At 35.5% G+C, this 22,471-nt stretch overlaps 2 protein-coding genes across 3 annotated transcripts; one reads left to right on the forward strand and one right to left on the reverse strand.

Annotated features, from left to right (window-relative positions):
• Positions 1-1,993: 1,993 nt before the first annotated feature.
• LOC135695047 (E3 ubiquitin-protein ligase TRIM23) lies at positions 1,994-10,624 on the reverse strand. Of its 2 annotated transcripts, none has more exons than XM_065213991.2 (9): positions 10,491-10,624; positions 8,822-9,254; positions 8,319-8,576; positions 7,711-7,934; positions 6,865-6,918; positions 5,102-5,354; positions 4,446-4,556; positions 3,440-3,564; positions 1,994-3,114 (listed from the first exon to the last, which is right to left on the reverse strand). In XM_065213991.2, exons 2-9 carry the CDS (start codon positions 9,219-9,221, stop codon positions 2,944-2,946), a joined length of 1,596 nt encoding a protein of 531 aa, XP_065070063.2. In that variant the 5' UTR covers positions 9,222-9,254; positions 10,491-10,624; the 3' UTR covers positions 1,994-2,943. The 2 variants fall into 2 exon arrangements, with proteins under 2 accessions (XP_065070063.2, XP_065070062.2); XM_065213990.2 differs by lacking the exon at positions 10,491-10,624 and adding an exon at positions 10,185-10,307.
• LOC135695050 (gamma-interferon-inducible lysosomal thiol reductase) lies at positions 10,513-21,015 on the forward strand. Its single transcript, XM_065213994.2, has 8 exons — positions 10,513-10,827; positions 11,371-11,510; positions 15,645-15,738; positions 17,251-17,325; positions 17,706-17,801; positions 18,219-18,299; positions 19,097-19,162; positions 20,743-21,015. The coding sequence occupies exons 1-8, from the start codon at positions 10,684-10,686 to the stop codon at positions 20,875-20,877; spliced, it is 831 nt and encodes a 276-aa protein (XP_065070066.2). The 5' UTR covers positions 10,513-10,683; the 3' UTR covers positions 20,878-21,015.
• Positions 21,016-22,471: the final 1,456 nt, after the last annotated feature.

Genomic DNA, 22,471 nt, shown 5'->3' on the forward strand with positions numbered 1-22,471 from the left:
TACTCGAAGCAAAAAAATTAAGAAACTATTAAATCTTGCTGAAACTGAGAACAACGAAATTTTGTAAAATCCAAGAACATGATTGCCCTGTTGGCCAAGAACTTAAGACACAAGTGATGAAAATATACTTCCCACATCTAAATACAGTATCAGAAAGGAAGCGAATCTCTTGACATGAAAAAAAGGTCACGAACATTTTATAACATCATTCATGACATCATAATTAAGAAACTCTTAAGAAACAATGAGTATTGAAATTTCCAGAACATTAAGAAACTGGAGTACTCAACATCGACCTTTGTTTCTTATAAAGAAAAATGATTGTATCTATCCCTCGCATTTCATTCAACCAACATGAGATTCATGCTTGTAGGTAGAAGGGTAACGTTTACCATTTAGAAGATTAAGTTTTTTTTGATGAACAAATAATGATTACGCAATAAGAGCCACCTACAGGGCGCCCCATTTTCTTGTATTTGTTCCATGTTTCCCTGCGTTTTTTTCTTGTGTTGAATGTGTTTCAAAGTATCGCACAATCTTTTAGGCGATGCAATACGGTGTAAATATTACCTTCTAGTACATCAGTGTAAGCCATGTGAAAAATCTGTTATTAAGGGCTATGTACAGGATCAGGTTTGCAGTTAGTCTTGGCTTCAGGTTTGCTTTTAGTTTTTAACTTAGTTTGAATAATAACACATGCTATGGACAAAAGAAATTTTGTTTTTATTTTCAAGAAAAGAATGATGTAGAAAGATTTCAAAATTATTCTCACATAATTTAGTTATTAGAAACGAACTTTCTGCAGATATATAAACTTTACTAAAAAAGGTTTCATAATCACTAAAAGAAGCTTCGTACGTAAAATAGGTCTATTTTACTGCTGAAGAAATTATATTTTGCAAACATCTAATGGTTTTGTATTGTGAAGCTTACTGTATGACGATTTTACTATATTTTCCAAAATATTTGTTAATGTCCTTATGACCAAGCTTACTAAATTTGCAATTTAAGGGGCTAGTCGCAAGACCATAGACGTGGGTATTTACATCAAATTATGTAATGTTTTCTCTCTGATTTATTTTACAATCATTAAAGCATCCAATAACCCTCTTTTTTTTCATTCTTAGCGTTCAGTTCTGTAAACCCATCTTAGAGTTGCCGTGCACCATCATCGATACCTCCTTTGCATAACATGTTTGCTCGTCATTTTCTGAAAAAGGATCTGAAAGGATTTATTATTCGATGATTGTGTTACTTTGTTCTGTTTAGATGGCATAGTAATCGGACGCTTTAAACCCACCGCATCAGTTTATGCCGTGGAAAACCGTAACGGGGTATGTTAATGTATATTGTTTACTTTTTGCTGGACTTTGTTGTGTGTACATTTTGTTTCATCCGAGCTTTGGTTAGGGTGTTTTGTTAAGTCTGCCATCAGGTCCGTTCATCCACTCTAAACGGTGGACTTAGGATCATTGACCCTAAAGGGGACGCAGATACACTACAGATATAGTTGCGTATTCTAGAACATCAAATGGCTTAAGTAGACATAGGAGAGAAGCCCAGGGGGAAAATATCTGTTGCAGAAAGTGATATCTTCGATGACTCTTATATAGGGTATCTTCAACTTCAATTAATTTTTTCATTATCCAAGAACCAGTGTAACATTTCCTTTTCAATTCTGTTAAAGATTTCCTTATCTTCTGAGCCAAATCCACCGAATGACAAGAAGGCTGTGGGGCTGTAGTTGCAAAATCGTGGCCTCGCTTCGAATAAGAGGTTCCACACGGGAAAGCGAAAACTGGTTCACCAGTAGACACACCTTTTGTTTCTTATTTTCCGACTTCACTTACTCAAGTTTCTTGGCAAACTTTCATACAACTAGAGTGGCTCATATTAAGAAACTGGTTTGTTCGTTGGTATGAGCCTTATTTTTTGTTTTGCAGGTGCACACACACGGACCAAATAGGGAATGCAATTCAAAAATACAAAAAAGTTAAGCGTGATTGATGATGGCTGATCGGACCACAGCTTATTGTTGGTATGTATCACAGGTTTGTTTATGTTTGTTTGAATTTACCTTTATAGAATTAGAGAGATACTATTTGCAATAATGTTTTTAAAAATGTCGCAAAAGGGTATTCCTCGTGTTTCCCCTTTGATTTTGAGATATTTTGATATCTCTGTGGCAGTGCAACTTCTGATTTTCCATTACTTCTAATAACATTCATTTACGCCCTGCCATCTCTCCATATTTGACCAGCCCCGACAGTGGAATGCTTCTTCAAATATCTTGAAATAAATCCAAGTTATATGCGGTGGCAATACGTTTCTGTATTGCTTACCGAACAATTACAATGTTATTAATATTAGATAACTTAGGTAACAAGTTAGTTATCAAATAAACGAGGGCTATTTTTTAATGCGACAGACTATTCCGCCATTTTGGTATTTTTGCTGTATCTTCTTTGCTTGAATTCAATTCCACATTTCACTTTTCGATCCGGTGGTACTTCATTTGTGGTCTTGTATTTTTTGCTCAGAATATTCTATTTAATTTATTTTGATGACTTTATCTGTATAAATGTTTTTCTTAATATGACTGTCACTTTTTTGCTGCTCATCTTGTTCAACTTTCCTTGCCGTTTCTTTATTAGAGACACGTTGCTATTGGAAATTCAAGTCATACCCGTTCCTCTTCCATGTGTCCATACTTTATCTAGACAACTTCCAAATCTTTAGCAGATGCATCTGTATACGGTGAATCTTTTAACTTTTCACACTCTTTACTATCTCTTTTACTGTACTGCAGCTCCTCTGAAATTTTAAAACTTTCTGTACTAAAGTTTTGTTTCTGCATTCTGGCTGATAAAAACTGCCCTTGTACTGGTTTAAATTTACTATATGTCTACAAAATATTAAATAGATTTAAATAATTGTTATGAATTACGAAGCAAATTCGGACATCAGCTGCCGCGCCATCCAGTCAAGTCCTTCTTGTAAGCCTTTTCCACTGTGAGCATCGGAGCCTAAAATGTTCCAGCTTCTTCCACAACATAGCTTATGCAAACCAAGTCTTTCAGAAAGTTCCTCAACACCAAGCGAAGTGGCAACGTCCTTTCAAAAGACAAACAAGCAATTTCAGATTAACTTCTCCTAACATGACGTCATACAATAGTTATCGCTCAAACTTGTTATATCGAAACAAAATTTAGGCCTTATTGGCATAATGAAAACTTATTTGCGTATCTTCGATTTATTGGACTAATGGGCATGTTTACGTTCTCCACTCGAAGACATGTGACCCGTCCAACCTATAGTTATCTGTATCATACTCTGTTAAATAAATAAAAACTATTTTTCATAAATTTAATCACTCTCTTCGCAAAAGATCAACCAAGCTTTGTTCTATTTCAGCCCATTGAATGATCATATCACAAACCTGTTTATTCGCAAACACGAGAATCAAGGCATCTTTCAGCCTCTTTTCCGCCATCAGCTTTGCAAGTTCTTCGTGAGCTTCGTTTATTCTTTCTCTGTTAGCACTGTCCACGACAAATATGACAGCTGTAAAAAATAAAAGGAAAATTAGACGAGAGTTTTGAAGAGATAAATGGGGAGATAAAGAAGAGAAAGATTTGATAAAAAAGGGCAGAAGCAATGAACCGAAACGGAACGGAAGAAATTTCCAAAGGGAAACTTGGTTGCTTTGTGACCTTCACTCCCCTTCCAATAAAATTAGAAATTGCAGTTGACAGCTAAGAAAAATATCTTTTGAGCTTCTAAATGACTGCTCGAAAATGGGAAAATGCACTGCGATCATCCACATGCAACGAGGGAATTTCTTTTCTATAGATTATCATGAACATCAGTAGCTGCATATAAAAGAGGGCAGCAAGAATGACATCACATTCTCGTGTTCGTGCGCTGGTACCTGTGGCTTTGTTGAGAAATAAAAAACTAAAAAATAACATATATTTTTTCCTTCTCGTCGAAAGAAAGGAAATTTTGAAGTTAAAAATATCGTTTTTAGTTATACACATACTCAAAAACCTGCATCTGATTTAGTCAGGCATTTAAATATTAGCAGTGTAAAGGTCTTTTCAAAGTGATTGTTGGTAGGAATTTCAAAATTATTTCGGAGGACAATTTTCAGGAGGAGGAAGTTTCTGCTGAATAAAAAGCAAGATTTTTCTGCATTAGAAACGTGTACTATTGCTGAAAAACTTTTTGTCTTGTTCAATTAGCTAGAAAAAGTTTTTGGCCTTGTACCCACTTATTTTGACATTCATAAGCAACCCCCTTCATTTTTCACTGAACACATCGAGACGAGGAAGAGAAAAGGTGGGAAGGAAAAACGACAAGTCCAGGCAGCGTAGAAGAAAAAAATTATTGACCCTGGGCTGTATAAGGAAGTTGCGAGAGTAAGGGTTTTTGAATAAGCATACCTTGCGTATTCAGGTAATAATGTCTCCACAATGGTCGTAATTTCTGAAGCCCACCAACATCCCATATAGTGAATTTCATACTCTTGTGCTCAATAACTTCAACATTGAATCCTGAAAAGTTTCAATTTTCGCTTAACAACAAGAAATTAGCAAACCTCTTTCTGAAAAAGATTTCAGGCAACATTTCTATTTAAGAACCTTAATTGAACAGGTTTCTGCTTATCTGTTATACGTATACCCGGTCATACAGTTATACACAGCCTAGATTATGTTTCTTCTTATGGAAAGCACCAGAAGGGTGAATATAGGAAGATATCATATATCAACACATTAAGGATATATTATCGAGTATCAAGACCATTTTTTCAATAGAAAGAGGTCAATCCATGGTTGTCTTAAATCACTTCCTTCATATCATATCGGCATTCATACTTCATTATATCTTAAAGTTTTACTTTCAAGTGTCACTTTTCTTATTCTACTAATTTCCGCCAGGAATGTCACGACAGATTTTGGAGACAAATACAACATTGGTAGGGACAGTTGGCCACTGGGCAATAAAAAGACAATATTTGTTTTTAAAACCTCTTTGAAGCATTTGAAAACTTTCACCATCTAGGCTTCCTTTAAACAGACCCTGATTAACTGGTTCTCACCGATGGTGGTTATGGTGGAGACAAATTCGTCTTGCTTTAATTTAAATAGTATGGATGTCTTTCCAGCATTGTCCAGTCCCAAAGCGACAACCCGCATCTCCATTTTTGGGCCTATGTGCACCCTATTATCTTTTGTAAATGCAACTGGTATGCTTGATCCTTCATTGCATAGCTCAGCCAAATCAACAAACTGTCGCTGTTGCTCCTGCACAGTGCCCAACAAATTAAGCACACCAGTTCGAGCTTGAATCACCTACATGCAATGAAATAAAAAACACGATGAAGCTGGTAAAACAAGGTATAGCTATACGTGGATATCCAGGGAGCATCCATACTTAGAAATTTTGGGCTGCTTACAGGTTAACCGAATAAGCAAACTAAGTTCACAAGGGCTATCAGGTAATATTTACTATTCTATATTGACCAGAAAAAACTGACAAAAATATTTTTTCTCTGAAGATTTTTACCTGAAGTTATTCTCAAAAGATTATCGTCTGCAGTCCAAAAATGTAAAAGGAAATCAATTCAAAAAAAGGTATTTTGGGTTCCAGGCTACTGCTTTTTACACTCTGTATGGGGGTATACACATCCTGGAACAAAAACTGATAGATTGTTCTTATTTGCATCATTCACAGATAAACATCTTCTAACAAGGGTCAATTGGTAAGGTAAATACACTTACGCTCGAAAAGTATTGCACCACTTCGAAGAACGAGTAATGGCAACGGAGTTTTAAACAACGACCTTCGAAATTCAAACCACTTAAGTTTAAATTTCGAAAAAGATATATTTTTAGAATTCTAAAATTTAAAATTTTTTATTGGCCAGTCTCGAAGCTTTGAAATCTTTGTACGATATGCTAGATTTGATCAAAAACTTTTGAGACAGGTCATTATATATGCCACAGGATGATTTAAAAAAACTATTCAGAAGATCACATTGAGGTGTCTGAGATAACAAATGATCATTACGACCTTGAATCCTGCAGAATATGGCACTTTATGGCCGTTTTTTAATGTGGACTCTTTCGATGCCATTCAAGCACTTGCGTGTCTTTGTTTCTGACTGTTTTTCGCACAAATTTTGGTATTTTTTTTCAACGAGGAGATAAAATATTGTGTTTAGCAATTTACAGCATCATTTGTTCTCTAAACAATATCGCAATGGACTGGAAAACATTAAAGTAAAGACTAGTAACATGTTTCATCGATTGAATTCTTTCGCAAGGTGCTACGAAATGGTCTTCAAAATTAGGCCCATTGCAGTGCAAAAGACGTGCAACCTAGACTTTTAAAACATTCTTTAATATCAGTCAGGGAAATTAACAAATTTGGGCACCCTAGCATAAAGTGAGTATCTTCGAGTTCGCGTTAATAAAATCTTATAAGTTTGTGCCGAGAAAAATATTTTCTATTGTAACTATTCCATAGATATACTCCTATCATCACAGCTCACTTTTCGTGTTATCTCGGTGGTCGACATGGTTTGGAAATAAGAAAATATAAAGCGTATTTTTTTATTTTTCATTTTCATTGATATTCCTTTATGAATTTCCATTATTATCCACTCAAACAGTAATCTTAAAACATTTATTTAACTTGATCTAGCTATTTGAATTTCGGTTAGCTAAAAAAATTTTTCAGCAGTGCGGCTATTTTGTGGTGGATAGTGCAATACTGTTCGAAACGTAAGTTTACATGTAATAAGAACAGACTTGCATTGTTTCATTGATAAACATTCATTGAAAAAGGAATTAAGCCTACCTCAGCATCATTCTTTTGAACTGAAGTTTCGCAGTCTGCACAAACTGCTGACATCTAACAAGGGAAGAATTAGTAGAGATTACCACATGCAGTCAATGTAAGTGGCATGTAAATGGGCACTTAGAATGAGCAACAAGAATCTAATGGAATACAATCAAAAGATAATGCTTATGACTGTATTGAAAATAGAAATGAGCAGACCTTAAACAGAATCTAACATTCTGATCACAAACTGCATGAAACGGCAAGTCAGGAAATTTTAGTTCCCATTTTCCGACAAACTGTTTTCTTGACAAAAAGTACTTTGACTTTACCATGATAAAGAGAAACCTATATCAATTCAATTCTACTCCTCTGAAGCAACTGATTGAACACTCATGTCTTTGCAGCAGATAGCTTTTTGGAATGCATCAAAATTGGAAATTTTCCATCGAAGGTATAAAAAGGTTCAGCTGAAGCAACAAAAAAAGATATGGGCGAATAAAGGAGAGGCCATGATAGCAGGCTGCTCGATGGACTCCGGAGGAAATCTTGCGGCGAAAAATCGATAAAATAGTAGTGTATAAAGAACACCGCAACGCGACGAGAATAAACAACAACAAACACACAAATCAGTGATGGCTTGTTTGTGTGTTTGTTGTTCGTCGCGTTGCGGTGTTCCTTATACACTACTAAAAAAAGATATCACTGGAATTTATTTTAGGAACTGTTCAGTAAACAGTATCAACTTGATTTATATTTGCCAATCCACTTTTGGGCTTTTCAAAATAGATCATCACTAAGACATAATAGGCAACAAATATGATTTTCATAAGTTGCGTTATACATCAAGAAACATTTCATCACCTGAGACATGAAAACTGCAATATCTTCTTGCTGCTGCCTAAGTGAGCATAACTTTTCACGAACATAATTATTCACTACTGACAGGCCAGCCTCTTCTTGCTTATTGATTGTATCCCTTAGGTCATCAAAGTAGGCTCTCACTCTAATTCTTGCATCTTCTGCACTGCCAAGAACAGTATCAGATACAAACATACCTGATTCATCTTCCCTCACAATTACACTCCCTAGTTAGAGAGAGAAGAAATGCCAAAACCAAAGCAAATGTCTAAGCTTTCTCAACACATACATTTTTCAAACATGTTTCTCAACATATATTTTAATTTTCCTATGAATTAAACCTTGCAATTTTTCAATGATATGGTGTCAGATCTAAAAAAGCTTTTGAATGTTTCAAGGACATTAAGTAGGAGCAAAAAATTTCTGAAACCCAGATAGGATAATTGGTAACCTATCATTGCAATCATAAAAACTTCTTGAAATTTCTTTGCTTGGTGGTGTGCAACTTTTGATGATTTTCCTTAAAAATTTGATCAATTGGACCACTTTAAAGCAAATTACCCTTGAAATCCAAATATGTAATGACCGATTAGGATATGATAAGTACAAACCTTCGATTTCATTAATAACCTTCACAAGCCTTCTTGTGTAGTCAGATACCTCATTATAAAATTTTTTGACATGTTTAATAGCACTTTGAACAGAAGATCTCACTCTTTCTGCTTCAGTTTCTAATAATGAATGTTTATGTCCTTGATGTCTTCCATAATCTTTGCAAATGTAACACATAAGAGGAGTTTCTCTGCAGCTTTCTTCTAAGCATGTGAATTCCAGAACATGACTTGGATGAAATGGACATGGTGGATTTCCTAACAAAAAAAGATACAAAACGAATGAATAGGCCAATCAGTTTATCTGAAATGGATACAAAAGAGTAATTTGTAATTGTTTAACTATTAAGCAAAATGAAAAGGTTTGATGAAAGTTATCAGTAAAGCCATAAATGTACAAGTTTGAGAAAAAAATAACCAACAATTTAGAAATATTTAGCTCCAAGTGTCAATCGTGATGATGAATAAGGTGCAGATGGGAAATTAAGCACTAAATAGTTTACCTTTAGGCTTCTCACATAGTGGAACTCTTTTATGCTTTGACAGTGTTTTTGTTGAGTGTGTGTTTTTTGAGCATTCTTCACAAAGATGGGTTGAACATACAAGACAATATATTGAAGCTAAATGTTTCTCATTTTCATCACATCGGATCTTCTCCTTTGCTTCCTCATCATCATCATGTGATGTTTCATGCTCTTTTCGTTCAAGTTGAAGCCTCTCAAGTAAGTCCAGGAGAGCAAAATTTTTCTTCAGGCCCCAAATGCCAGAGTCGCCAACATTGGTTGGTTCCCTGTCAAATGGGCACAACAACACTTGTCCTCTTACTGACAGTTTGGACAGACATTCATGACACAATGAGTGCCCACATGACAACAGTCTTGGTACTTTGTCTCCATGCAGCATGAAAACATCCTCACAGATTCCACATTCTAGTGCCTATATGAAAGAGTTAAAAGAATATTCATGCCAAAATTCAAGTCAGTCAGACCTGAATTGTCAACTGGATAGTTTTGGTCATTCAGCTTCACTTAGAATATGGGTGACCTTGGTTTGGATCTGATTGTTAACATTCTACTATCAAAACTTTTCTTCATGCTACAGGGACATTTGGGGGGGGGGAAGGGGAAATCAGAACAAATTAAAGGAGGAGCTGTTGGTATGGGTGCTGAAAAATTTGTTTTTTCTTCATTTCACAGAGACATGCATATGATAGAAGTACTTATTGAGGCCAAGTGAGTAGGTAAAAATATCAGACAGAGTAATTGTATAAAATGTTCTTATAGTAGTTATTATTTTTATTGATGAAGATTTGGAAATTGTCATGTAAATGCTTCAGATATATGTAAACTCTCAGAGATGGTGCCACAAAATTGAGCCTGGGAGGGCTAGGAATCAAGTTTAGTGACATAGGATGACCCATGGGTTGGGTCTGACGTGAAAAAAAGTTTTTTTGAATTAAGCCTTCTAGAATAGCTAAAAATGCTATCTGAAAAAGTGGAAGGGCTTCAGCCGCCCAGCTAAACCCCCCCCCCCAGTGGCGACGTGCCCGACCCTTCACGTAACGTTAACTTGTTTTTCTTGCTGCTTTTGAAATGAATGACATTTGAATTTGATTTCTGGTATATAAGTACAATTTAAAAGATTTGAATATGCCAGCCTTTTACTACAAACCTAAATGTATTTTACAATGTTCACCTTTCAGATTTTTTATAAAAAGCTGCAGCATATATTTCTATATCCGAAATAATAAACAATAAAACATTATATATACTATAAAAATTGAAGTTTGTTAACTATAGTTTATGGGTACTACTTGCTTAAGTAGGGTATTTCGCGAATTCGTTAGAAGGAAAATATTAAACTTGCATTATTTTTCTTTGTCTTCGCGTGCACCATCAGGCTAAACCCCGAAGGAGACGGCAGCGAAGCCATTTTTGCATCAGGTGTCCTTTACACAAACTACAAGTCACTCCATGTTTTTATTTTGATCTAGAAAAAATGCTGCCACCTTTACTCAATCCCCTTAAGGCGCCCACGCAGGGTAAAGTTATCAAAACAATTTACACGTGCACGTGTATTGCTAAACTAGTAAAAACGTCCAAATCTTTGGAAGTTATTGTTCAGAAAGGTAGAATGCAGATCATGAGATTTAATTTCTGTCAAATTGTTTACCAAACAGGTAACGATCACATGGCGACGATTACTGACATTCACGAGACATTCCGTGTTGTGTCACCACGTTGAGAAAACAATACGACTGGGGTCATGTGAGCAATTTTCACATATATATTTGTCATATGCCACCCAGTCGAACCACCTTCTAAACTGGCTGCCGGTTGCAAGGGGCGTTCTGTAAACTTTAAACATGATGCTTCCGTATGCAGTATTAATAGCCGTTTTAGGCCTTTCCGTCTCGCATGGTTTTGTTCTCCAACCATGGGCTGGAAATACTGGCTGCAATGATCCAAAATATTGGTGCCAGAGTATTGAAACTGCAAAGGAGTGTGAGGTAAGTTACATGCCTTTTTATAATAAATTTTGGCCAAGGTCTAGCACTGGAAATTTCTTACCGATGGCCAAATTTTGGTACTCGAAATTCCTTGGCATTTCCTCAAATTTATTGTTTCTTTAAAGTAATACCAAGATAAAATAAAAAAACCCTTGTTTATCTTGACAATACTAGTAACAAGTAAGTGGATTTAGTGTCATAAAAATATTAGAAGATAAGTAAAAATGAAGGATTAAAAATTTTTTGCAGTGCATTCAAAGGTTTAACACTTCCAACTTCCAAAGATTCTTATCCAGCAGTGTTAAAAAGTACCAAAGTTTTTAAATTTCTTCCTATTAGAGCACTAGCTTCCCAAACGAAACATTTCCTTTTTCAAAAAAATTGTGTAGCTATCACTATTACTGTTTTGCATAATTTGCATCTAATCTGATTCTAGCTTATGCCTTTTAAGTTATATATACAATCTTTTATTTAATCATATCTTGAAATTGGGGCATATTTTGGAAAAAGAGTTTCAATTATTAATATTCTACCTGGAAACAGGTGCTAGAGTACTGCCAAATTGGATGGGAGAGGAGCCAAACAAAAGACCAGACTGGAAATATTGGTATCAAAAGCCCAAAACCAGATGCATCACCAGTTAAAGTTACCCTTTACTACGAATCTTTGTGCCCTGACTGCAGGTGATTTTATTTTCAAACCATAGTTTCTCACCCCCTTTATGCTAGACCTATAAAACACTTTGCCCCATACTATTTATATAAGTAAATATATTATCAGTATTTTAGATATATGTAGATGTAAATGGCTTTTAGTTCATTATTTCAATCCAAACTTAGCAGTTCCCAAGAAGCAGGTTTTAGCCAATTGGCAGACTTACAGGTTCTTTGGCCTTTGGCCCATGAGCTGGATAACATGGATAACAGCGAAATTTATGGGACCAAGTGCTTTTGGTCAATTCGAGGGTGCTGATTTCGAAAATTTATGTTATGCGGGGATTTGGGGGGCCATCAGCCTCTTTTTCATGTTCGAAGTCTCTTTTTGCGTATATGAAATTAATCAATGAAAAAACAGTTTAAATGGAAATAATTTAAAGTCTTAAAGTTAATTAAGCATATTTCTTGCCCATTAATGCTTGAAATTGAATTATGGGGGCCAAATACCTGTTAAGGGGGCCAAAAGCCTCATTTTCATGAGAAAATCTAAAAAGCTTAATACATCTTATGTTGGGACTAATTTTTGAATTGTCATCAGAAGGAACTATGCAGTGCTATTAATTACTAACTGATAAATAACACCATGGAAAAAACAACTGGATCATCTAAACGTAGTTCAATCGTTTCAGAGTTCCTCAAGATCGTCTTCTGAGTCACTGCACACAACATTTTAAGCGTAAAACTCTTTTTCACTCTGGAAATAGAATCCTCATTCACCCTAATCATGATCTTTCTACTAGTAAGTCCAACTGAAGCATCAAACCACCTTGAAAATCATAGAGATATAATTTGCATGTAGCATATAAAGCCTTGTGTTTTCTTTACATGGCGGCAGAAGACTGAAATTATGATCTCTTAATGTTATTCAAACTTCTGCACAAGCAATATGTGTCGGAGAAAACTCAAGATGTTCTTGATTTCTATAAAATACAGGACCAAGTATAACTAGGAACATAACTATAGCAAGAAAAAGCGTGCAGGCCAAGTAATGCTTTCTTTTTCTAGACCTCATGATACCATGTCCATTATCTTCCTTTGTTTTCAAGTACCCTGAGAATCTATGAGAATCTTCGTTCCACCCAATTCATGCTACAAGGATCTTGTTAGATAGTCACTTGCCCAGTTTTTTTAGAACTTCAACATTATCCTCTGTGACTTTGGTACACTGAAATTGGGGGCCCTGCCAAAGAGTTGACTATGATCCTTAATAGTTGCAAGCTGAAAGGACTAAACAATACTTCTTTGCTTTCTTCATTGAGATGGAAGCTGTTGAAGTCACATAGCACCTTAATGTCAGGACTTGTTAAGGTGTGTAGCTAACTTCACCTCTCTCAACTGTTTCACAATCCTTTATATGCTGTTGTCCTTGTATTTGTGAAAGACAATCACAATTTTTGTGCACTGGTCTAGAATGGTAGCAGTACTGGTATTTCGGTCTCCATTTGTTTCTTGGTAGATTTAAGGCAAATCAAATATTTGGCTGCAGCAAGGTCCAAGCTGTACCTGTTCAGTTTCTCTGCAGGTGATAGTTCATCAGAGCTAACGATGGTCACTTGTGGCAGTTTCATGCAATTTATTTTAACAGTCATTCTAACCATCTGCTGTGCTGAGAGGCATTGAAATAGTTGCCTGCATCGTGCTTGTTCGAGTGCACAACTATAAGACCAAAAATGTCTCTCTGAAAGCTCTTTTTTATTCCTTTAATGTTCAGCTCATTTTCACTGATGAATCCTTGAAGGTTGCAACAACTTCTGTTCCAGTTCGTTTAAAAATAGAAAGTAAGTATTTTCGAGGGTACTGTTCGTTGGTAAATCCCGCCGACACTGTCAGGTGTACCCAAGCTCATTTGGAACATTTCTCTGAAAGAGGTGGTCCTTTCCTTAAACCTAGGACAGGTAAACTTGGAAAAAGGGGTACTTTTTGAATCTGCAAAATCACTGAAAAAAAGTGCTTTCTACAACCAACGTAGACAATGATTGACAATGATTGACAACTTTACTGACAATATCACAGGATCTCGAAGATTTTTTAGAAAGAGTACCACCTCAATTTGATTCAATACAACATTTGCAAGACAAGATTTTTGTTTGTATAAAGGTCATTTGCAACTTATAATAGAAATGTTGGCAGTTTTGCTTGACAATGTCTTCCTTTTTCACTTATCACCATTCTAGACAAACCTATAAACCAATAAAAATAAGAATCATATAAACTTCAGCATTCTCCAATAAGTACAGTTTTAGCCAAAGTAGTGCAACAGCATCATAGCAGAGCAGGAACTCCTGTTCACTTTCTTCTTTTGTACAAATTTCATTATCATTTGGTATTATATCTCAGTAAAAAGGGTATAAAAAGTTCACAAAGAAGTCAGAGGAAAGGGGTCTTTTTGTGTTTCTCGTATGAGCATGGGTACACAACTGATTGAGAGTGAACAAGCTGGGCAATGATTAAGCGAGGTTTGTCGTGTATTTTATAGAAATCAAAGAAAATCTTGAGTAAATCTTCTTTGGCACAAGTTGTTTGTGCAAAAGTTCCAAAGTCAAAAAGAGATCATAAATCTCAGTTTTCTGCCGCTATGAAAATAAAACAGAAGGCTTCTTACTCTGTGTGCAGACTATATCTCCATGATTTTCAAGGTGGTTTGATGCTGGGCTCCTAGTAGATAGATCATGATTGGGGTGAATGACGATTCGATTGTCAAAGTGAAAAAGAGCTTTACGCGTAGAGTGTTGTGTGCAGTTACTCAGAAGACAATCTTGATGAACTTTGAAACGATTAAACTATGTTTAGATGATCCTGTTGTGTTTTTCATAGTGTTATTTATCAGTTAGTAATTAAAAACGCTGCTTAGTTCCTTCGGATGACAATTCAAAAATTGTTCCCAACAAAAGATGTATTAAGCTTTTAAGATCACACAATTTTCTCATGAAAACAAGGCTTTTGGCCTCCTTAACAGACCACAAGTCAATCTTAAGCATTTATGTGCAAGAAATATGCTTAATTAACTTTGAGGCTTTAAATTATTTCCATTTAAACTGTTCTTTGATTCATTTTTTTCATATACGCAAAAACGAGACTTCAAACATGAAAAGAGGCTGATGGCCCCCCAAAACCCTGTATAACATTGATTTTCAAAATCAGCACCTTCGAATTGACCAAAAACACTTGGTCCCATAAATTTCGCTCCCGGGCGACCATTCGCCTATTCTCAGCCTGGTCTATTACAGTCATCAGTTGACCTCCTAGCCAAAGTATGTTTGCATGAAAAGTTTAGCTTCACCTTTCAATTTCAAAATTAATTGCAAATTTTCCCAATTCCTGTTATTGTAAGATTCATTGAAGCTTTGCGTCATTGGGCTAGCAGGTGCTAATGCCTCCTTAAATCTTTTCAAAGATATGCTGCAAAACTTTCAAAAATTTATGAAATACCATTTGATGAGAATGAAGTCATATATTTCGTTAAATTTCATATATTTTGTTTAATCGAGAAGTATCTCGTCTCATAGGCTGAAGAAGTTGCTTTTCTTGTAAAACCTTGGAAGAATGTGTCTCACTAACTGACTAATGGGCTTTGGGCTTTAGTCCAACTTTCAAAGTCTACATATCACCTAAGAGCGATACATCACTTGATCCCTTAAAAATTTTACCAGCTTGACTGAAAATCTTCTTTATGCCAATGCCAATTGTTAATAAAAAACGTTGATATTCAACATGGAGCATGTTCTGACATTCTAAAAATCACTATAACTTTATATCCCTGTAATTTTCATATTTTCCTGTGGATCTTTTATAGATATTCCAGGCAGTGGCAGCGCCAGCTACTGCAAAGTGGAAGGATAATGGATGTGACCAGTGAGACCATGCCCTTAGGAAATATGAACTACCCCTACCTAGTGCTTTTTAACCCCCCACCCCATACCCCCTTGGAACCACTACTGATACCTATTAACCAATTATAAGGCTGATCTGAAAGAAGGAAGGCCTCATTATATAAATAAATTTGAGACTCAAATCTTGATCAACTTGAGAAGACCAATAATAGTTTTTTTGCAGCTTAAATATGGCTCAGATAAGATAAACTTCAATGAATTTCATTAACAGGCAGTTCATCTTGGATCAGTGGTTCTCAGCATTCACCAAATTATACAGTTCTGGCATTTTGGATGTTGATTTAGTTCCATATGGTAATGCAAGGGTAAGTTACTAAAACTTACTTATAATCTTTGCATATTTGAACTAATTGCTGGTAAATTTAAAGGAAATTTCACAACCACTGGTGTAGAACAAAAGATCAAATTTAAAAAGAAGAGAGTTACATAGTTGACTGACACAATTGACATCTGCCAAAAAAAATTTGCAGTCAAAATTTCCTGAAAAATTTGAACATGGCTCATGAAAAAGAATTTAGCAACTGTAGGTTAATAATCTTTACTCAATTTCAATGTTTCTGTTTTGCAACATGTCATTTTCTGCTGGCAATCTTGCTGGCCAGAAACTGGCAGACTTTATTTATCATCTTTGTATTTTCTTTATATCTCTTTCTTTATATCTCTTTATAACACCTTATTCATAACAACTTTTGCTTCTTTTCCTAAGGTTCCAAGGTACCTTAATCATGCTACTATTAGAGCATCGTTTTGCACCAATTTTGCAATGTGTATCCAGTCCTGGTAAAATCATTCCTAAAACTGTTGAGGCATGCTTTTTATCGCATTCCCAGGTCAACATTTTGAATCACTGTCCTTTGTTCTTTTGTTTCTTTTAATTTCTTGTTTATTTTTTCTAAAGTAACTTTTTATTATTATTTTTTGAGTGCTATCTTTGTGGCATTTCCAGAGGCATTTTAACTCTTCAAGGCCGGTTTCCATTACTCTCTTTTCGTATGTTTCTTCGTTTTTCTCATTTAATTTTCGTATTTTTTTTAACAAATTACCCTGAGCCACTCCATTTTGGTCAAAATGATAATGTGGATGCTTCCATTACTCCATTTTCATACGTTCTCATATCCTTTCTTTGAGCTCTTCTTGCAGAGATTGAATGACTCAGTTTTTAATTCCTTTGCCTTCGCTGTTCCCTATAAAATGACACCTTTTCAAACGACTCTGTTTTTGAATGACCCCACTTTGAACAGTGTTTTCTAATGACTCTGGTTTGGTATCAAATGACTCCATTTTTGAGCTTATTAATGGAACTCAAAATGTAAAACAGATTCATTTGAATCTGTTCTCATACGAAAACGGAGTAATGGCAGCAGGGCCTAAAGACTTGTATGCTTTTTGTTAAATTATAATTTTGTTTTCAAGCAACCTCTCAAAATTTTTTTGGTTTTGTGAAAACCTTGAATGTTTTTTCAAACAGTGACACCCCTCTTCAAATACATACATGGAATTTAAAATGCTATCAGGTCTTAAGAGAAATCGTAAGGTCTCCATTTTATGGATCGCACGCCATTGCACACCATCGCATGCCTAAACTTTTCAAGGCATACGATGTCCAGCACGCTGCCAAATTTCATTTTACCAGGACTCTGTATCTAAGAGAAGGAAACTGTATTTTTGTAATTTTGTTCGCAATATATAAGCTGTTCTTTAATAATAATTTTTTGCCAGTTTCTGTTTAGATATAGCACCCTCTTTGTTAATCACTCTTAAAAATTTCACCCCTTAATATCTTTGGTTGTTATTAAAACTTGTTGATATTTTTATAGGAATACCAGTATGGTGGACAATGGATATTTTACTGCCAGCATGGTGCAAATGAATGCCTTGGAAATTTAATTGAGGTCAGTAAATTGCCAAAGAAAATGACACAAACATCTAAATGTAAATTATGTACCATGGGTAACATGTGTATTTTTTATATAACAGTTAAAAATGTTAAGTTTAAAGCCAGGATGATGTCAGTATTCACACATGTTTTCCAAAATTTTTTGCTGAAGTGAAAATAGTAGCCTGAAATCTAGTAGCTTGAAACAGATTTGCCCTGCTTGTAAGGTCTGATTTCACATTTCTTTGACTAGCCGGGTACAGTAAATTAGTTCTCTGGTGCATCGTGTTGTGCTAAGGGTAAAGTTTTTGTGATCTACTGTCTCAACAATTGATATGCTGTTTTTAAGATAAAAACATTCAAAATTTTTATAAAAACTGTCAATGCCTTTTCTAGACTTGTGCCATCCATGCTGCTGGTAATGCTTCTGTTTATGCCCCATTTATTCACTGCATGGAATATTATGGACCAACAACAAGCAATTTGCAATATGTGAGTTCCAGTATACCAATCTTATAATATTTTTATGATTTTAGAATATGACTGTTAATATGAATTTCCAGATATCCTGCTAGATTATTATACTGGATTATGCTGTTTTTATATTGATATTTATTTTGTCAGGTCAGTGCTTGATTCTCTCATGGGCTTGATTGGTAGGTTTTTGATAAAATGCAACTGACTGCAGCTGGAAATAACTACAATCACTGCAAAAACTCTTATGATATTTTCAACATTTGCATGCATCCGTTTCCCTCCCTGTCTTCAAACAATGTTGTCTCACAGCATAGTTAAGACATGCTTTTGTGGCAAACCTTTTTCTACCGATTGCTGTGATATACTGCATTGTAAGCAATGAAACACTTTTTCAAGAATGTATCTGATGTTTGTGCTTGCTTTGACTTCTAGTGTGCCACCACAAGCCATATGGATTATGCTACTATCAACAGCTGTGTACAGGGTAGCCTTGGAAATCAATTGCAGCATCAGGTATGCACCCATATTAATGTCCTAAACGACTGGCTGTAAATTAAATTTATTGATGTATGGATTACACTATCGTCATGTACTCAGTTTCTGGTTGGTTCTTATGATTTTTAATTATTTATTTTTCCAAGCATTCTGAAAAGACAGAAGCAAGTGTTGAGTTTCATAAAAGGCATTACAAGGAAGAAAGATTTTGGACCTTTTTTTGGGGGACCTATAGGAAAAATTATTTCACCCCCTCAACCTTTGTAATTTTATAGAGCATTAGTTTTTCAGTCATTAATTTTGTAGAGCATTAGTTTTTCACTTTACATTTACTTACCAGCTTTTTCTAAAGATGCCATTGTGTCTTTAAGAGATTGACGTCACTTCCCACCCTTGCATCTGCCAAAGCTGAAAAGTTTCTAGGCTTTAGATGGGCCTTACGCAAGCTTTTTGGGTATCTATGTTTTGCTTAAATAATGAGTATCCAGATGAATTCGGCCATGTTATTAGCTAAGTGTGATTCGGTCATGTTTTGCCAGTAACGATTATATTTGGTTTTAATAAGTATATTTGTATTCGAAGCTAATTTTCAATCTTCGTCAGACAAATTGTAGTTGCGGGTTTTTCCAATATAAATATTGAGTGATGTGATGCTTGTGGCTACCGCCGCGACCCCTCCTCCCAACCTTTTAGAAAGTACACTTTGCATATCGTCTTTGCGCGTTATTTTCTTGGTTAAAGACCCGTAAGATTTATTTCCCAATGAAATTTTATCAATCCTATTATCCTGTGACTAGCTTATTTTTTCTGTTTAGATGGCATTGAAAACGGACGCTTTAAACCCACCGCATCAGTATGTGCCGTGGATAACGGTCAACGGGGTATGTTTTTAAAGCTGTTTTGTTATTGTTAGTTTAAATCAAGTTTTGTTATAGGAATGTTCGCACTATGCGTTACAGATTTTGATTGAGGTCTGCACCGGAGGGATGTTTCAAGGGGATGCAAATGTGTACCCAACACCCATCCTTAAGATTCATAAGAGCAATTGGCTTCTGGATATGAACTAATGCCACAATAGTTCTGTAAAGGGAAGTACTCATTTCGGTTCCTATATGATGGCAACGTCCGATAACGCAAGCCCTTTTTTTGGTATCATCAAATTTCGATTTATCATTCGTTGGTCTAAACAGTAATGACAACGGATAGAACAACTTTAGCTGTGTCGTTATTTACCTAAAGAAAGTACACAAGAAAAATCTTCCATGATTTCAGAAACATTTAAGGAGCAAATAATGAATTGATTTTTTTTGCACTAAAAGCTGACACTCCTGTACTGTTGGTTAAAACACAATTTTGTAGATACGGAGGAATGTGTTTTTAACACGAACAGAACAGGCGTCTATACTCAATTGTCTGTTGCTATGAATCTCAAGATCATATGAAAGGAGAAGCCGCAAATATTTTTACTTGGTCCGAAATCAAAGGAATATTACAATATAGGCTTAGGAAAAAAGAGTCTTTGTTGGGAATGGTTTTTTTTTAATGTAAAACAGCAAAGCCGAGCTAAAGTAAGCTTTTTGAAAACTGTTTTAAAAACCAAGTTCTGTTTGACGCCGCAGTTAAAATTGCGATAAGTAAAATTTCATAAACATGTCCATACAAGATATACACAGAAGCCGCAAGAATGTTTGATAAAGTTATCGCTAATTGATAAATTTAAACCAGTAAAACCCCGCAAATCAGAAGATTGTTCTTTGAAAACACGATTAAAATCAGCCCCTTGTTATTCTGTTCAAAAAAATTCGAATGGAGGAAGTAAAATGGCTTATCGCGGTGGTGTGAGCGTGGAATGGAATAAAAGATAACAATTAGATACAGATAGGCGTTCCACCAGGGCCAGTGAAGTACAAAGATGTCAGACTCTGTCGCCAAGTGGCTCAAATGTAAATATTAATGCAAATATCATATTGAACATTTGCTAAACCAATTTAGACCGGTTTGATAGCCAGACAACTGAAAATACTTCAAAATGAAATTCGATAGCAATGAATTAAGTAAGTGAACTCTGATGAAATGGGTTTTGTAAATCAATTCCTGTTACGCAATATGTATATGTAATCAATCGTGCCATTTCAGGGTAAGCCTAATCAAAATGTCCCTAAAGAGCGAATAAAGCTGGCATGACCGGGTAGAGAAGTTAAGGAGTCCACCCGTTTCAGATTCAGTTTTCGACATTCTGGTGCAGGTTGAAGTTTAAGCTTCAAACAAACATGTTTTCCTCTAGAGATGATTTCAAACAGAATTTATAGAGTTTTCCGTATATTCTGTGAATTTTAAGGGGTCTCACAACCAGAGTCTTTTTACACCGCCTTTTTTCTGCCATCCCAGTTTTCTCAGTAGATGCTAATTTTTACATTACTAAAGAACTGGCTCTTCATTTTCGTGAGCTTTCGTTTTCCAGGTGCATACAGATCAAATACAGAACGCAGTACAAACAAACATGTTGGGATATGTTTGCTCCATGTACCAAGGCACAAAGCCAGCAGTTTGCTCCAGCAAAACCGTTAAACGTGCCAAGGTTTGCTACAAAGACTGAATTTTGCAAAATCGTTGTTATTTAATTTTTTTGATATAAAAATGAAACCTGATGTGAATAATTTTCGAAGAAATGTTCCCGCTTCCCTTGTATTAAATTGTGTAGGTATAAAACACATGAAGTACTATTCTCAAATAATTTTGAGACGTCATCTCCATCTTCCTCTCATCTCCAACAAAAAGAAAACGTATGTTGTCTGTCAGTTTCAACCTCGGGGGTACCTTAACATGTTTGAAGGTACGAGCACGTGCCATATTTAGAGTAGCCTTTTTTCTGAAAAGCACGGAATTATCAGTATCAGTTTTGGAAATATGTGCGGAACTATGGGTACTATTAAAAGAAGCATGCAGTGCCATTTTGGGAAAATATTGCAAAATTATTAGGATGGAGATTTAGCATTAACAAAATTAATGTCTAGTTTAAAATGAAAGTATGAAATATGTAAAGTACTGCATCGGACGAAAGAAAGTATGAAATATGTAAAGATATTTGGGCAAAGGACGTGGAAAATTTGTTTGATGATTTTGATGTGTTTTAAGAATGTTATTTGCTTTGCGGAAATATGGGTCACATTTTTTCATACATGTGAGGAAATAAGGGTCCAAATTTTTTAACCAAAATTGTACGTCCCCGTCCAAAATTAGGCTTAGTTAACCCCCCGAGGTTTCAACAGCTGACATTCAGCTAGTGATCTTTTAAGGAAGTGTAACTGTCAGCCAAGAACATTGCAAATGTTTAAAAATCCTGGGAGACCAAACGGATTGCTTGATTAATTTGAAAAGGGTTCCGAAGAGCAAACAATGATCAAATTGTTTACATAATGGACCATATGGTCCTTAGAGCATATCTATCTTCTGTTATATTGTTATATTGTTATAAAATTATCCGAAATGGTCGTCTAAAAGCTAACATAGCAGTTCCGCGGCTGTGATCCTAAGGAAGGTTATCCAACAACGGTGCAGTAGTTTTGAGGACGCCCAATGCATAACTTGACTACTAGAGCATATAAAATGAGAAGAATCTACCGTTGGGCTTGATCGTTTCTTTCCAGACAAAGCATAAAGACCAAGCCATAGATGATTTTCCTTAATTTCTATTTCTGAGTATCCTTTATTGGAAGCTTACAAGGAAAGTTTTGAGTTAGGCAAATAGGGCTAAATTTCATCCGGATGAAGATGAAGGTTGAGATGTTTCTGAACTCTGTCTTTTAGAACGCGAGCCTCGAAATCAGTCCAAATTAAATAAGAAAGAAGAACACTTTTTTGTAAGAAGCCTGAAGTGCAAATGATGCACCGTTTTTTTTCTTTTGTATCGTTAGTGACTGGGTATGTCATTTTGTGAAGAAATAAACAACATCAAATGTTGTCCTACCATGGTCCTACACTCTCGAAATCAAAGAGGAATTAGAACGTCCGGTTTGAGTTCCGATTTTTCCGGATCTTATAAAAGGTGATTGTATACAGGGACTGAGATATCGGGGGGGGGGGGCGGTGGCCTTGACCCCCAAAAAAATTTAAGTAGCATAAGTAAAATACTTTTATTTTGTAAATTATGGCTGTTGTTACGCTTATTTATAAGGGCTGCCCCCAAAACA

This window comes from Rhopilema esculentum, chromosome 8 (genome assembly GCF_057945365.1).
Source record: "Rhopilema esculentum isolate cy_ngs chromosome 8, ASM5794536v1, whole genome shotgun sequence".
Taxonomy (NCBI): Eukaryota; Metazoa; Cnidaria; class Scyphozoa; order Rhizostomeae; family Rhizostomatidae; genus Rhopilema; species Rhopilema esculentum.